Source organism: Loxodonta africana, chromosome 10 (assembly GCF_030014295.1).
Source record: "Loxodonta africana isolate mLoxAfr1 chromosome 10, mLoxAfr1.hap2, whole genome shotgun sequence".
Lineage (NCBI taxonomy): Eukaryota > Metazoa > Chordata > Mammalia > Proboscidea > Elephantidae > Loxodonta > Loxodonta africana.
In genome coordinates, this window is record NC_087351.1 from 84,979,924 (window position 1) to 84,996,462 (window position 16,539).

Here is a 16,539-nt window from a genome sequence, read left to right on the forward strand (position 1 = left end):
CAGCCCTCCAGCTCCCCAGGCCTGCAGGCCAGGATCTAGCCATTCTTTGCTGCCATCCTTCTTTCTCCCCCACCCTCCCTCAATCCAGACAAGGAGGCACCTCAGCACCTATCTCAGAAAGTTAGGACACCTTTCCTGTGGGAGTGGGGAGGTTCACGGGGACCTTGTGGGCGGCTTTCTGTGCCTCTTACCTTGGGCTGGGTAAGGGCACTGTCATCCCTCTGCCAGCTTTGCCCTTGGAAGGCCACCAGCCAACAAGGAGCCACAATCAGGGCCTCGAGAAAGCCAGATTGGCTTGGTGTCCAGAACTGGGCAAAGACTTGGCCTTTTTTTTTTTTTTTTAAACCATCACATTGTCCAGGATCACATGCCTGAAAAAAGTAAGTTGTAATAACTTCATTTCCACCCTAGGCTGTCTAGTTATTTCATTCCAGACATCTCCCTAAGTGGAAATCTCGAGCTTGAGGGTTCTCCCTCTAGTCTGTCACAAACTCTCTGGTCTCATTCACAAGGGCCACCCCCTCCATTCTCTTTCCTCTGCTTTGCCTGACAAGAGGAAGACCTTTGACCCGCCCCACCTCCTTCCTCCCAGGCTCCCCTTCCTCCCTCCCTCTCCAGAGATATAGGCTGACTACAGGGGTCACCAATGCACAGCTGCTAAAAGGAGCCAGGCCTGGGATATCATGGCGTCTTCACTCCAGTTCAGCTGAGGTGGGGTGGGGACTGGGCACTGGGAGAGTTTCAGACAGGAGTGAGAGAGGAAGGGAGGCTGTTGTCCCAGCACTTCCCCAACAGGCAGAGAAAGGATTGGCTCCAGGCTGAGCAACACCCCTCCCCCCGCCCCCACAAACTCGAAGAGGCAACAAGTAGTCCTTCTTCCCTGAGTCCAGAGGCCCGAGGTTGCTGGTAGGTAATCTTTCTTCAACTACACCAAAGAGCAGAGGTCTCCTAGATTTGCCCCCAAAGGAGAAGTACTAACAATCATCTCATTTTTCTTCCTTAAGGTATCTGCTCTTTGTAAGGGGAGGGCCAAAAGGAACCGTGCAGTTTCAAAGCTCAAGACTAAAACGCTCAGTGAGTGTAACTCTCCAGGGTATCATGAAACCATCACTGTGAAACCCAAACCCTCCTGCAACCCTAAAACCTGTTATCTTCCCAGCTCTGAGGAAGCCAGCCTCCCTCCCTCCTCCCTCCCTCCCTTTCACCCACCCACACACAGGCTCTGCTGCGGTTCCAAGTCAGAAGCCTGGGCCTGAACTTCTGGGGCTGCCTGTCTGGGCTTCCTACCTGGTCCCGGGGCGATGACGGGAGCCTTGGGACCTGCTGGCTCCTGCCTTCCCCTTCACTGCTATGAGTCAGTGGGGGCATTGAGAGGAAAACCAGAGTTTTAGTCTCCTACTGGGCACCTTGCCTCTATTTCCTCACAAGGTTGCCTACGCTGGATTTCTTCTAGCCCAGTTACCGTCGAGTCAGTTCGAACTCATGGCAACCCCGTGTGTGTCAGAGTAGAACTGTGCTTCAGAGGGTTTTCAACAGCTAATTTTTCAGAAGTAGATCAGGAAGCCTTTCTTCCAAGGTGCCTGTGGGTGGATTCCAGCCTCCTGCCTTTCGGTTAGCAGACAAGTACATTAACTGCTTGCTCTAACCAGGGACTCCCTGAATTTGCTACAGGCCCAAAAAGACTACAGGAAACAGAGTATCTCAACTTCTGGTGTGGATCCTGCAACCTCACCTCCTTTCTGGTGGACCCACCCTACAGGAGTGAAATGGAGCAAAGCCCCTGGCTGGGTCCGGGGGATTGAGCTAGGGGGTGACAGCCTCATTACCTCCTCCACTAGGTAGCCTCTATACAAAATGATGATAGCTCCCTCAGATTGGGGCCTTCATCATATTCAGCCCCCTGCCAAGCTCCTTACCAGCATCACCTCTAATCCCTGCAACAACCCTGTGATAGGCCAGATCCTCCACTTCACAGATGTGGAAAGTAAGGCTAGAGAGGTGAAGTAATTTGCTCAAGGTCAACTGGCAAGAAAGTAGCAGAGCTGGGTTTTAAACCAAGGTTTTAAAGTCTTACATCTGAATTGCAATAAATTATAGCCATCCCCCTAATTCAACTCTTCACCCTATGCTGCTTTAACCTTGTAGAAGGGAACATCTCAAGCATTTTCATTCTGAATCCCTCAACCCTAGAGTGAATCCCTCATTCTCCACTACTGGCCCAAACGCAGTCACAGTTTCCTGGATCACAGCTTTGCCCTGTGGCCCACACCACAGGCAGCCTGGCCATCAATATTGTAAGTTCCCTTTGGTCAAAACAGAGATTCCAAGAAGGTGTTTAAGCTTGGCCGGCTCACACAAAAAGGTGGGCATGGAGATCATTCGGGGTGCTTTCCTGACATCCATGGCTCTGCAGTGGTGATTGATAAAACGTGTCTTTTAAGACTTCCAATTCACTGTGGAATAGGCAGGGCAAGTATTATCTCCATTTCACAGGTGAGCAACCCAAGGTTCAGGGATGTGAAGTGAATTGCTCAAGGTCACACAGCTACTCGATGGCAAAGGCAAAACTAAAACCCTTATCATCCAAGTGCACCTTATGATTCAGGCTCCTCTGAGGCTCAAAGAAAGAGACCAGTTGGAAGTTTTCCAATGCCTTCCTTTTTCCAACACCCCAAACCCAACCCAGTGCCGTTGAGTCGATTCCGACACAAGAAGGTGATAAATGCAACTATGGAGAATGCCTTCCCACAAGCTGGCTTTGCTATCCCCACTTTCCAGATACAAAAATTGAGGTCTCCAAGGATGCAGGGGTTAGGATCATTTGCCAGGGAGTAATAAAGCTGGGACGGGACTCTGGTACCGTCCCAATGTCCATTCTAGGGCCCTGACCATCCCCTCAACTGCTGGCGAGTCACAGCTCCCTCTCTTGGCTTGAGAAACTTAATTCCACCCTCACAGCTTCTGTGCGCAGAGCAGATGTTGGTGCAGACAGAACAGGGCTGTCCTATCATCTGTGTTGACAGATTTGCACATACTCCAAAGAGAACCTGTCAAATAGTAGAGCCACGATTTTTGGTTTATGTTTTACACCGCTGTGGCATTCGGGAATATTTTGGTAATTCTTTTTCTAACATTAAATTTTAAAAGACTTTCAAAACCAATCATCAGACTTCGGAGACACCCCACTTTGGGTATCGTGGGAGGATAGCAAACTGAAGCAGTCAGAAGGGAAAGTCAGCTCCTTCGCTGGAATCCTCCCAGGTAAACAGATGATGCGACCAAAGGGCAGCATCCTGAACTGTCCCTGGGCCTCCAGACTCCAAAACAGGTTCACCAACCAGCCCAGGGAAGGAAATACCTTATGAGGAAGATAAAAATGGCATGTGGACAGGGACCCTCTAAATGAGATCATTATGTATGCACCTAACTCACTCTGGGCCACAGGGCCCTATAGGAGGTTGACCCCCAGTTCTTGCCACAGGTGCAAAGGACTGGGGGAGATGGACACTGCTCGGCCACACGCCAGGCTGCCCTAGGTCTGCTGACCAAGAGCAATTAGTCCAGGGTCAAACCCTCCTGCCAAGCCCAGGCATAAACACTGCAAAATGGCCCAACTAGCCTGAGTCTCCGGGGGTGCTTCTTCAGGAGCAGAAGGACTAACAATAACCTCAGCCTTTGTTGTAGGCCGGTGGACCACAGAGATGGTGCTGATTTCTGGGAAGCTGAGCATGCGTGAGGGTCCCACTCGCCGAGACTTGCCCTGTGGGCAAATGATTTTTCCAGAAATGTGTCAGTTATTGTGCTGCTGCTGTTGCCACTGCTGCTGTGATTCAAAGACAACCCGATCCACTCCAGCCGCGGCTGTCTGCCAACACACACAGTTCACGGAATCTGCACCTCCCCGCATCTTCTCGAAATGTTTTTGAAAACAAAGAGTCCAGGATGTATTGGGGAGCCTAGGACACAAAAGCAGCCCTCAAACGGAGGATTCTGAGTCATCACCACCCTCATCATAAATAATCGCATCAGCTTAATTATTTGTCTAGGTAACAATCATCTCTCCCCCATCCTAAAATTTCCAGAGTCAGGTCTCAGTGGACAATGGCAAACGTACACTACAAGGAAAGAAGAGATTACTTGGGGAAAGGGATTCCTAGTGTCACACCAATACTGAAGGGGTTTTTCAGAGCCACAGTCCTTTGTATTCAGCAGTCAGACACTTGACTGGGCAGCTGTAACTCATCTTTCTGGTTCCAGAGTGCCACCAGGAAAAGCTGAACCAGGCCCCTAGGCTCAGGTGGGTTGAGAGGCAAATTGTTAAGTGGTTTACTCTGTTCGTAGGCTGTGGCTTATCTCACCTCATGGTCAGGGACCCACACAGCCTGGTTCCTTGCAAAGCCTCTCCTGATAGATAGCAATACTGACTGGCTGAGGTAGGGCCCCAGTGTTATCTTCACAATGTTTTCTCTCATCCCTTAGGGCCTCCACTTCCACATCAAGTGACCTAATGCAGTGGGTCAAGACCACCCAGGCTGTGGACACCACTGGATATCTGCTGGCATTCCAGAAAGCAGCTTTTCTTTTTCACAGAAACCAGGGAACAAGGAGGGATTCCAGGGCTCCACCTTCAAGATGGCCTTCAGGCTCCAAGTCTAAAAGTTTCCAGATAAGGGTCGTAATAAATAACAACTTCTCTACAACCCTTTGTTCCTCTGGTAATAGTTTAGGGTGAAGCACCTCTGCTGGGGGTGGGGAAGCTATGTGAAGACTTCTTAGAACACAATAAATAGAAAACACCAAACTACACATGAAGGACTGATCAGTGGTCACAAAATGGCTTCCCTTAAAATGTGAGCCAGTGAAGGGGCTGTGGTGCTAGGGTAAAAGTTAAGAGGGATTCCATAGGGCTAGGGCTGGAATTGTTCTTTAAAAGTGCAAGATTCTTCTGGTAGAAATGAGGAGGGGCTGGCTGAAGTGCTGAAACCTGTATGTGAGAGGTAAGTAGACACCTCGGCCTCTTAGTTCCACGTGTCCATGTCCCTCTGTGACTATTACTTTCCTTACAGCTGGTTTGTCTGGATATATGGGAGTAGGGGCTTGATCTGGTTTGAACTGAGTTCTGGTTCAGCCCTCCAGTAGCAAGTCACGTTCTGTGACCTTGGGCCCTAGGCCTGGCAGCCAAAGGCTGAGGCTTTTTCTTTGAGCAGTTCCCAGCATAAGTGGCAGCTCCAGCTTCCTACAATAAACAAGATGGCATTAGTAGCAGCCCTTTTTCCAACCCTCAAACCCCACCCCAGTGGCCCTAACTTCTTGTAAGCCTTGTTTTCTTTTGACTTTCACAATCCTGAGACCAAGACCCAGTCCTGGAAACATGGTGGAGTCCATTGTTCAACAGACAGTAAGTGCTGCTCAGCTAATAGTAAGTGCTTGGAGATGACTTGCTGCACTGCTGTGGAGACCCACACTCCTGGTCGTGCCCCTAACCTAGCCCATAGCCTGGAGTTGGCCAGTTCCCATGGAAGCTCACACTTCCCCACCGTTTCAGCCACATGTCTGTGAAGTATCTTCATGCCTTCATGTTGAAAGTTCAGCTGGTTGAACTGTACCTCAGTTGCCTCACCTGTAAAATGGTAGTAGTCACACCTACCTTGTAGGGCTGTGATGATTAAATGAGACAAGACATGTAAAGCCCTTAGCCCAAGGCCTGCACCATAGTGAGGGCTCAATAAGTGTAGTAGTAGTAGCTGTTGTGGTTGTTATTGTTGACCTCATCGTCATTACCTTCTGGGGGCTCAGCCACTGGGGGATTTAGACAGTACATATGGTAGCCACGGTCACAGTCATCACAGAAGAGTAGCTGGTCCTGATGGAATACAGAGTAGGTGGGTGAGGGAGGGGAGGATTGAATTATTTAGGGCCAAAATCTGGTCCCCACCTATTCCTTCAGATGTATTCTCCTAGGTCAACCTCCTTGTTACCCCATTTAGAGCCCTCACTGTCCCTGAACACGTCTTGTGCTTTGCCCACACCTGGAATATCTCCCCAATTATAAAAAAAAATTCTACTCCTACTTTAGGAGTCCCTGGATGGCACAAATGGTCAAATACTTGACTACTAGCCCAAGGCTGGCAGTTTGAACCCACCCAGAGGCACCTCGGAAGACAGGCCTGGCAATCTGCTTCCAAAAGGTCACAGCCATTGACAACCTTATGGAGCAGTTCTACTCTGCACACGTGGGGCTGCCATGAGTCAGAATTGACTCAAAGGCAACAAACAGCAATAACACCCCCACTTTGGGGTTTTGCTCCTCCTCCAAGAAACCTTCCTTGATCACCACTTAAAGGGATTCCTTATTCTTCTGAACTCCAGAAGCTAATAGCTTGTTCTTCCCTAAGGGCAGAATACTAATTTTATGCATTTTTATGCCCCCACGATGATTATTTAGTGTATAGAATGTACTTTAAATGTTTGAGAGTTTTAATTAAATTCCTACAGGCCTTACTCTTTACATCTGTGAAATGGGCAACAACCGTACATGGAGGTAACATCCACGATACCTCAGAACTTTCAGGGTTTTGGTATGGGAATTTAAAGAAATATAAGTGATGCCATGTATGTCAGAGTAGAACTGTGCTCCATAGGATTTTCAATGGCAGATTTTTCAGAAGTAGATTGTCAGGCCTTTCTTCCAAGATGCCTATAGGTGGACTCGAACCTCCAACCTTTCAGTTAACAGCTGAGCGTGTTAATGGTTCACACCACCGAGGGACTCCTCCATGACCATGTAATACTGTAAATCCTTTAACTGTCATACTTCACTATGCTGTGGTACAATTATTTATCTGTTTGTTGAAACCCTAAAGGCAGGGATAAGACCTTATTCATTTTTGTATCCTTGGAATATACTAAGCATTTGATAAATATTTATTGTATCAATGGGCAGGCTCATGTCCTGAAGATTTGGCTTTGCTTTCCTCCTTCACCCAGATGACCCATAGAAGATCTAGAAGGTATTTAAGGTATTGACTGATTAAAATGGGAAATGAATTTCAAGTCAGACTACTAAATAAAATGGCCTTTAGTAAGCTCCAGACTGGTAATGAAAATGTATGATGCTGAGGACTTGCCCAAATAAGGCAGGCATGCCCCCACTGGAAAGCATTCAGAATCAACTCTTAGGTGTATAGCTAAACAAAATGTTTTTAATTCAAGGGCCATAATTTGTATCTCCTGAGTGTAAAACTATAAACTATAGTTCCTATTCTTCTTCCTCATCCAAAGTTTCCTTTCTGTTTGCTTGTTAGCCACCTGGTCCCTCTCAATCCAATTCTCTATGAAGAACTAATTTATTTGTTTATTAGTTTCTATCAGTATGGATGTTTATTTTATTCTTTGGGTTATAATCCAATACTATCGTTATCTATTTTGTTGCTCAAATTGTTCCAGCTTTGGCCATTGGAAATTTCTTCAGGTTGGCTCCTGTGTCCTTTAGACATGCCTCATCATTTTTTGAGTAATTCCTTACTTTCTGGCACCACAAGATGTTCCAAGCTCCTCTTGTATCTCCCCTGCCTTAGCCCTGGCATCAGCCATTTCTCCAAGGATCCCTGGTTCCTTTTATTGGAGAATGGTATTTAGAAACCAAGATCTGGGTGCTATGTGTGCTCATTGCTTCTGGGCTGTCATTCATTCTAGGTCTTTCCAATAGACAGAGCTAAGAGATAAATGTATATGTAGCTATATATGCATGTATCTATATTTACATCTATATCTATCCATATGTATATGTATGTGCTTAATAATTAATTCTCCAGGGTTTCCAGATATGTTATCATATCATATGCAAATAGAGAAAGTTTTACTTCTTTGTTAACCATTCACATGCATTTAATTGTCTTTTCCTGTCTAATTGCATTAGCCAATATTTCTAGAACAATGTTGAATAGTAGTAAAGATAGTGGACAGTGTTATTGGTTCCTGATCTTAGTGGAAATGTCTGTAGTGATTCTCCATTAAATAAGATACTGGCTTTAGTCCTGAAGTATGAATATTTAATCACATTTAGAAGGTATCCCACAATTCCTATTTTCTTGAGTGTTTTTTATCATGAATAAGTTCTGAAATTCCCTGTTATTTTGAAAACTGATAAACAGAGGGAAGGAATCAAGCATTTATCCCACTTTTTCTATATGATCTCTACATAAGTTAAGCAAATATGAGGTTGGGAAAGTTTTTCATTACAGAATTACTCCACCTAACAAAGAGAGAAGGTATTATAAAATAAGAATGTCACCATTTTGCAACCCCTAATGAAATAATGAAATAATCAGTCTAGCTGATGGTCCTCAACAGTTGCTAGCTTCACAAAAAGAGAGAAACCTGGTGTTGTCAGTAAAATACAGAAATATGGTCCTGGGAAAGTAATGAACAAATGATCTGATTTCTTCAACAAAAAATTCAAGAGCAAAAAAAAAAAAGGAGAGAGCAAGACAGAGGGAAAACTTATATAGTAAAAGAAACTTTAAGGACATATCAACTAATTGCAATGTATGGTCCTTATTTGGATCCCAGTTCAAATACATAAACTGTAATAAAAACATTTATAAGACAATTAAGGAAATATGAATGCTGGCTAGATATTTGATTATTTTAAGGGATTATTGATATTTTAGCCACGTCAATAAAAATTAAGTCCTTATCTTTTTGAGCTACACATGAAATATTTATAGGTGAGATGATATATGATTGCTATTACATGGGGTAGAAGGTGGTATTTATGAAACAAGATTGGGCATGTATTTGTCATCGTTAAAGATGACGTTAGAGTACATCTATTTTGTTATTCTTTGTATATGCTTGAGATTATCCATAACAAAAAGCATTTTTTTCTAAATTCTGAATTTATTACATTTAACGTTTAGACCAAATGAGATCATGCACTCTGGAATGTCGTGTAAACAGTCAAGTGCATCCCAACCATAAGTACAAAAAAAGAAAAATCCCAAACCCATTGCCATCGAGTTGATTCCAACTCATAGCGACACTACAGGACAAAGTAGAACTGCCCCTAGAGTTTCCAAGGAGCACCTGGTGGATTCGAACTGCCAACCTTTTGGTTAGCAACTGTAGTTCTTAACCACTACACCACCAGGGCTTCCCCAACCATAAGTAGTGGTCACCATTGTCAATCACTTAACTTTCAAGGGTTCATGGCCAGGGAGCTCCTGAGTTCCAAAGTAAAGGGCAAATGGCCAGCAAGACAGCCTCTGGTCAATATCTCCTGCATCTCTCTCTCCACAAGCACAAAGACCACCCAAGGTCCCCCTACTACAAGGGTCCCAAGGGTCCTGGGAGCAGAAAGCGAGAAGAAGATCCTGACTGACATTTTTCCCCAGGAGCCCAGTGAGTGATAAGAGCCCTGCCTTCCTCTCCACTTCTCAAAGGACTCCTCCTTGGATTTTTCCCTCCCACGGGGGAAAGCCCCAAACTTACATCATTCTCCGAGGTCCCACAGAGGATGCAGGATTTGCACTCTATGCATTGCCACTTGTAGGTCTTGACAGCCTCAGTCATGTTCAGGGTGAACTGCAGGCAGGTCGGGTGACCTGAAGGAAGCCAGAAAGGGTAGCATTAGGGCCAGAGGGTCTGACCTGTCACCTCTCACACCCACTAACTGAAAACACATTTATGCCCAAATCAGGGAGTTAGCCCGTGTCGGGAGACAAACTGAGGGCCTCACCAACACTTCTTCCTCAATTACATCGGGTCAAGGCCTTTTGCTGGCGATAGATGCCATCCAAGACCCCCTGCCCTCATAGCCATGTGCCCCCATAATTATAACCAGTTGATGAGGACAGAAAGTGGTGATCAGTGAGAACCAGAAAGGAATTTGCAGAGTGCACAGCATAAGGCCTCACCATGAGAGACACCAGTACAGTCTTCAAGCCCCAGCACCTGCTGTGGCAGGACCAAAACATAACAGCTGTTTGGACCTGGACCTTTTATCCAAATAAGTTTTTCACATGGCCTTGGGGCACAGGAAATAAGGTCAGATGGATCATGTACAGTTTCCAGAGTCAGTGCCAGGGGCAATATGAGGCACTGCAGTGTCATCTAAAGTATCCAGGCCCATGCTATGAGACTAGCGAAAGTCCAAGCTCTGAACAGTAACAGGGACTACAGTACGAAGTGTCTGGGCCAGGAGGGTGAAGAAGCGGAGAATCAAAACGAAAGGCACGTGATGGCCAGATGTATCCTGAAAAGACCAGTCACGGATTCTCCTTCCTCCATCCCAGTACCATATTATTTAATCAAGCCAATAGCAAGATGAGGGGAGGGACATTGAGCCATGACCTCTGAGCACATAGTCCCAATGGACCAACACCTGAGGCTGGACTCTATCCTCAGCCACAGCTTATCCAAAAGAAAGATGCCAGAAATAAGAGGACAGCTATGAGCTGTTGAAAGGGAAGACCCTTGAACTTCTATTTGGCAGGAAAGGAAAACTTGGATGATGCTCTCAGATTGCCCAGTGCTACGAATCAGACAGGAATCTGCCAAAGGCACCCAGCACAGGGCCCATTACTGACTCTCTCACAAAGTAATTGACGGCTTTGCCTACTGCTGGAGATTCACTATTCTCCAGAGCTCCCAACTCTGCCGTACCCACTATATAGTATGTCGTGTTGCCTTATCCATGTGAAGGATTGTGTACTTTAAAGAGGGATACTGTAGACAGCGGGGTACCAATTGGGGTTAGCTCTACCAACTCAGTGCCCTAGACAGACAGGGTTGGATCCCATGAGATCCCCACGTCCCTTGGCAAAGCCCTATTCCAGAAGGAGGCCCCCATTTCCTCCCATTTCAAATCTTCAGAGAACTGATTACATCACAGTCATTTGAGTAAGATATTTTTTACTCAGACAACCCTTCAAGTTTTGGGTTCTAAAATACAAACTACACTACATTATCTCTGAGAGGGTGAGGGTAGGCATAGAAATAACTTGTTGGTGGGGAGGACACTTAGCAAACAGCAGGGTAGAAACATCAAGAACAGGACTGATCTAAAAGCTGTTCAAGGACTTCTCAGGTGACATCCAACTTAGAGACTCCCACAGTTCTTGAACTAATAACTCTCTTAAGGTGATGAGATGACAGTGGCCCCAAAGAGAAAGACGCCCAACGTTAGAAGGCTAGATGAATATCTACCTGGTGCTCTTTGAAAGCATCACAAAGATCTTCCTGTGAAGGACACTGGCCAGAGTTGTTTCCTTTTCCAAATTCTTAGAGACAACCAGGAATGCTGGGATGGGAATGGGAAATGTTGGAGTTTGAGATTCTGGGGATATAGACCATAGATGTCCAGGTTCCCTGACAGGGCACCTTTGGGAAGGTTGAAGTCAAGGCAGTTGATTTTGCCTAGTTCCTGATCTCGGGCCACACCCAGCCACAACCAATCAGCTCATAATTGCTCTTTAATTTAACAAGTGTCTATTGAGTACCCACTAGGGCAGCTGCTGCGCTAGACAGAAAAGGTACAGTGGTGAGTATGACACACACAAGTCCTTCTAATATAATCAAAGAACCATAAATTAATAAACTACACACATACCTATTTACTTGCAATTGTGTGATAACTGCCATGAAGGAAAAGCATAACTGGCAGTTAAACAAAAGGAGAACCTAATCTAGTCTGAGCTGTCGAGGAAAACTTCCCCGAGAAAGACCTTTAAGCTGATACCTCTGGATAAGAAGGAGTTAGCTGGGTGGGAGAGGGTTCCTGTTTGGGGGAACAGCACATGTGGAGACCCTGAGCAGTGAAGGCATTTGGCAAATGTAAAAAAAGGGGAAGGCTAGTGAGCAGAGGCTTGGCAAGCAAAGGGAAAGGAGCAAGAGGTAGCCGAAAAGGTAGCTAGAGCCAGGTTACACAGGCTATTGTAGCCCTTAAGGATTTGGGGCTTTGAAGCACTAAAGAGTTTTAAGCAAGGCAGTACATGAATCACATTGTGTTTTTGAAGGAGCATTCTTCTGCAGGAGGGACCTTTGTGGTGATGGAGCAGTTCTGTATCTTGTTTGAGTGTGGTTGTAGTTACACATGTTGATAACATAGCACTATACACATACATACATATATGTGCGCATATAAAACAGGTAAAATCTGAGTAAGATATGTAGATTGTATCAATGTCAAGTGCCTGGTTTTGATAACATAAGATCAATGTATGCGTGACGTTACCATCTGGGGTAACTTGGTGAAGGATACACAATACCTCTCTACATTTTGCAGCTCCCTACAAATCTTCAATTATTTCAAAATGAAGAGTTAAAAAAAAAAAAACAACAACAAGCTGTTGTCTAGGGAATTTGTTGTGGGGGGGCAGGGGAATGCAGAGATGTAAGACAGGAAACTAGTTAGGAGACTGATGCAGCTACCAGGAAAGAGACAGAGATGATTAGACTAAGTTGGAGATTTGAGAAACATTAGATATAATTGACAGAACTGGACAATTGTTTGGATGCCAGGAATGTAGAAAAGAGAGCAGATGAGAAATAGCCCATGTTTTTGACCTGAGAAACTAGGTGGATTGCAGTGAAACTTACTTAGATGAGGAAGACTATAGAAAGGGTATGGGGACCAAATAGAGGAGAAAGGATACAATCTGTTTTGAACATGTTGAATCTGGGGAAGTCTGTGAGGCTTCCTGGTAGAGATGTCAAGTGGGTAGTTAACAGAGCTCAAAAGAGAAGTACGGGCTAGAGATACAAATTTAAGAGTTTTTGCTAAATAGATGGTATTTGAAACCATGAGAATTAATGAAACTTTATTAATTGTGCTCATGAGGAACTTTTACATAGATCAAGAGGCAGTTGTTCGGACAGAACAGAGGGATACCGATTGGCTTACAGTCAGGAAAGGTGTGCGTCAGGGTTGTATCCTTTCACCATACCTGTTCAATCTGTATGCTGAGCAAATAATCCGAGAAGCTGGACTATATGAAGAAGAACAAGGCATCAGGATTGGAGGAAGACTCATTAACAACCTGCTTTATGCAGATGACACAACCTTGCTTGCTGAAAGTGAAGAGGACTTGAAGCACTTACTAATGAAGATCAAAGACCACAGCCTTCAGTATGGATTGCACCTCAACATAAATAAAACAAAAACCCTCACAACTGGATCAATAAGCAACACCATGATGAACGGAGAAAAGACTGAAGTTGTCATGGATTTCACTTTACTTGGATCCACAATCAACAGCCATGGAAGCAGCAGTCAAGAAATCCAACGATGCAAAGGACCTCTTTAAAGTGTTGAAAAGCAAAGATGCCTCCTTGGAGACTAAGGTGTACCTTACCCAAACCATGGTATTTTCAATTGCATCATAGTCATGTGAAAGCTGGACAATGAATAAGGAAGACTGAATAAGAATTGACGCCTTTGAATTGTGGTGTTGGCGAAGAATATTGAATATACCACGGACTGCCAAAAGAACAAACAAATCTGTCTTGGAAGAAGTACAACTAGAATGCTTCTTAGAAACAAGGATGGTGAGACTGCGTCTTACATACTTTGGACATGTTGTCAGGAGGGATCAGTCCCTGGAGAAGGACATCATGCTTGGCAAAGTACAGAGCCAGCAGAAAAGAGGATGACCCCTCAACGAGGTGGATTGACACAGTGGCTGCAACAATGAGCTCATAACAACAATTGTAAAAGATGGCACGGGACCAGGCAGTGTTTTGTTCTGTTGGGCATGAGGTTGCTATGAGTCGGAACCAACTCGACGGCACCTAACAACAACAACATCTAGGGAAAGGGAAGAAGAGAGAGGAGAGGAGTGGGAAAAGAGAAGGGAAGGGAAAGAAAAAGAAGAGAGAAAACGGCCTAGAACTGAGCTTTAAGGAATACAGCCACTTAAATTTCAAAAGAAAGAAGCAGCAAAGGAAACAAGAATGACTTGAAAGGTAAGAAGAAAATTGGTCGAGTATCGGTCACACCACTCAAAAGAAGAGATTTCAGGAAGGAGAAAGCAGTCAGCTGCTTTGGCCTCAACAGGTTCTTGAGTTTGTCATTGCTCAGTAAAGACCTGAGTGAGGGGAGGGTTGACAGATCAGAGTAAACACTGCCCTACTAATAGTAACACTCTTCAGTAGTGGTGTCTTCCCTAGGAAGGAAGGTCAGCACATTCCAGAGCATGACATAGAACTCAGCAGCCAACTGGGCATCTGGAGCTGCCTCCGGATGGGGGTGAAAGGGTTGCTCCATGCATCCAGCAACATTCCACAAATATTTATTGAGAGCCTGCTCTATGTCCAAGTTCTCTTAGACCAATGTGCTAAGCTTTGAAGACAGCTATCCTCTGGGTTGGCTTTGGGCCAGTGAATGGTAGCAAGTGGGCTTTGCAAACTCCTGCTGAAAGTCTCTGAAAAAAATCGTGTGGTTTTTCTCTGTGTTCTCATCTTGGAAAGTCATCACCCTCCCTAAAAGACCTCCAAGCCAGAAAGAAGGGAGCTAAGCTCTCACAGCTTCCAGCCCCTTGGTAAAATGTAGGACTAAGAACAGTCTCGACTCTGGCTGCTGAGCTCCTTCTCAGAACTCAAGACATCACTTAAGTCCTGGAGCAAAGTAGAGAATGAAAATAATATTACAGGCAGCCATCAAACAAACAAACAAACAAAAAACCCATTGCCATCAAATCGATTCTGACTCATAGTGATCCTAGAGCAGGTGCAAAAACCATGCCCAGAACGAAACCCTCCTCTCTGTGCCACCATAACAGGTGGGCTGTCTGTTGCATGTCTCCAAAGAATGGAAAAATCATTTACAAGACAAAACTGCAAGAATAAGGCTTGTTATCTACCACAGAAATGACTTAAAAAATGCACACAGTTGGACAAAAGAAAAAGTTTCTAAGGAAAGTGGTAGAAGTCCATGTCAAGGTCTCACTGCTAGAACTCTTTATTTTTGCCCAAAACTAATTCCTTAAGTCCTTGGAAGTGAAAGGATAACACATACAATCTTCCCAATTCAAGGGTGGTAGAAAAAAAGGCACATTGCTATAAAACAATTTACTGTGGTCACTCACTACTTACAGATTCCTATCCTAATCTTTGTAAAGTTAATAATCATTCCCCAATGTACATACCTTAGAAATCTAGATTTTTTTTTCATACCTCTAGTTTTCTTAAAGCAAGGGATACCTGCATTGCTATTTAAATAGCTTGGTGTAGTGAAGAGGACACAACCCTTCCCAGGTCCCCTGGGGAGAGATGATTCAACAGGACATTTATAAGATTCCGATTACCAAAATGAATTTAGAAAGTGGTGCCATGTGCATGATTCATCTCAGCCGGATCATTAAAAACCAAGTCCTTCCTGAGTGTTCCTCCAAATTTGTTCTCTCAGGAGGGTTCAGTAAATATCTTGCCACGAATGTTCAGTTGACCCAGTGGTGAACTTGGTATGAAGATGCATTCCTAATCCAGCCTTGTTGTTGTGTGCCATCAAGTTGGTTCCGACTCAGAGCCACCCTATGTTTCAGAGTACAACTGCCCCATAGAGTTACCTAGGCTGTAATCTTTATGGGAGCAGATCACCAGGTCTTTTCTCCCACGGAGCAGCTGGTAGATTCGAAGCGCCAACTTTTGGTTAGCAACCAAGGACTTAACCATCACGCCACCCTTCCAAAATTGCCCAGTCCTCCCTAGAGATTAAAACAGAAAGCATAACCCATGGCCACCACGTGCCAGCGACCTAACTACCGGACAGGGTTTCAGACAATGGGGATTTGGCTTCAGGGAGCTATTTCATCAGATAGGAACAAGAGGAAACCAGTAGAGTGTAGGAAGCATCTCAGAAAGGACATTGTCCATGAGCCTGGGAGTACCTATGTTTATGGCATTACAGTCAACTGAGCTCAGTAAAAAGAGAAAGCAGAAGTCTGGAAGCAGTGACTGCAGTGTTGCCACTGGAAGGGCTCATCTCATACCCTGACAGAAGAACACCTGTGCAGAGATGCTGAGAAGGATCAAGGGATGGCAAACGGAATTTCTTGGTGTTTGCGTGAGAAGGCACACACACAGATACCCAGGGAAATCAGTGCTAGTTCCATATCTGCAGCTGCCTACTTCCACACATGCTCACACACAACTGCCCCCACACCTCGATATTTCCAGCCTTTTAGGGAAGAAAATATCTAGACATACCTTGTTGATTAAGCTCGCATTATGATTGTGACTTAGAAGCTAACACAAGTCATCAACCAGCCAATATCACTCTATAGAGACTCAGCCCAGTGAGAGAAACACAGTTCATTTTCAACAAACTCTGGGCAAAAAGAAATATACAAACTGCTATGACATGTGTCTCTTACATTATGAGCCTTATTAAAAGAGTTTTTTATTTCATTATCCTCGGTATTTAATTTGGACTAGGCTGAGCCACATCACTGATTAAATTAGACTCCAGAAAAAAAAACCTTCTATCACTAGGTATGTGCTGAATATATAAACAAAACAAATACAAATAACTGTGGTCCT

At 44.8% G+C, this 16,539-nt stretch overlaps 1 protein-coding gene across 5 annotated transcripts in view; it reads right to left on the reverse strand.

Moving 5' to 3' along the window:
• Positions 1-1,212: 1,212 nt before the first annotated feature.
• Positions 1,213-16,539, reverse strand: part of DPF3 (double PHD fingers 3) — a 299,949-nt gene continuing 284,622 nt past the window's right edge. For 2 of the 5 annotated variants that reach the window (XM_023546336.2, XM_010588722.3), the window contains 3 exons: positions 9,493-9,605; positions 5,782-5,863; positions 1,213-5,236 (listed from right to left, as the gene is read on the reverse strand). In XM_023546336.2, coding sequence (XP_023402104.1) covers positions 5,166-5,236; positions 5,782-5,863; positions 9,493-9,605 — 266 coding nt within the window. In that variant the 3' untranslated portion in view covers positions 1,213-5,165. Of the gene's footprint in view, positions 5,237-5,781; positions 5,864-9,492; positions 9,606-16,539 lie in introns of those variants that run through there. The other 3 variants (XR_010323186.1, XR_002785336.2, XR_002785335.2) reach the window with 2 other exon arrangements.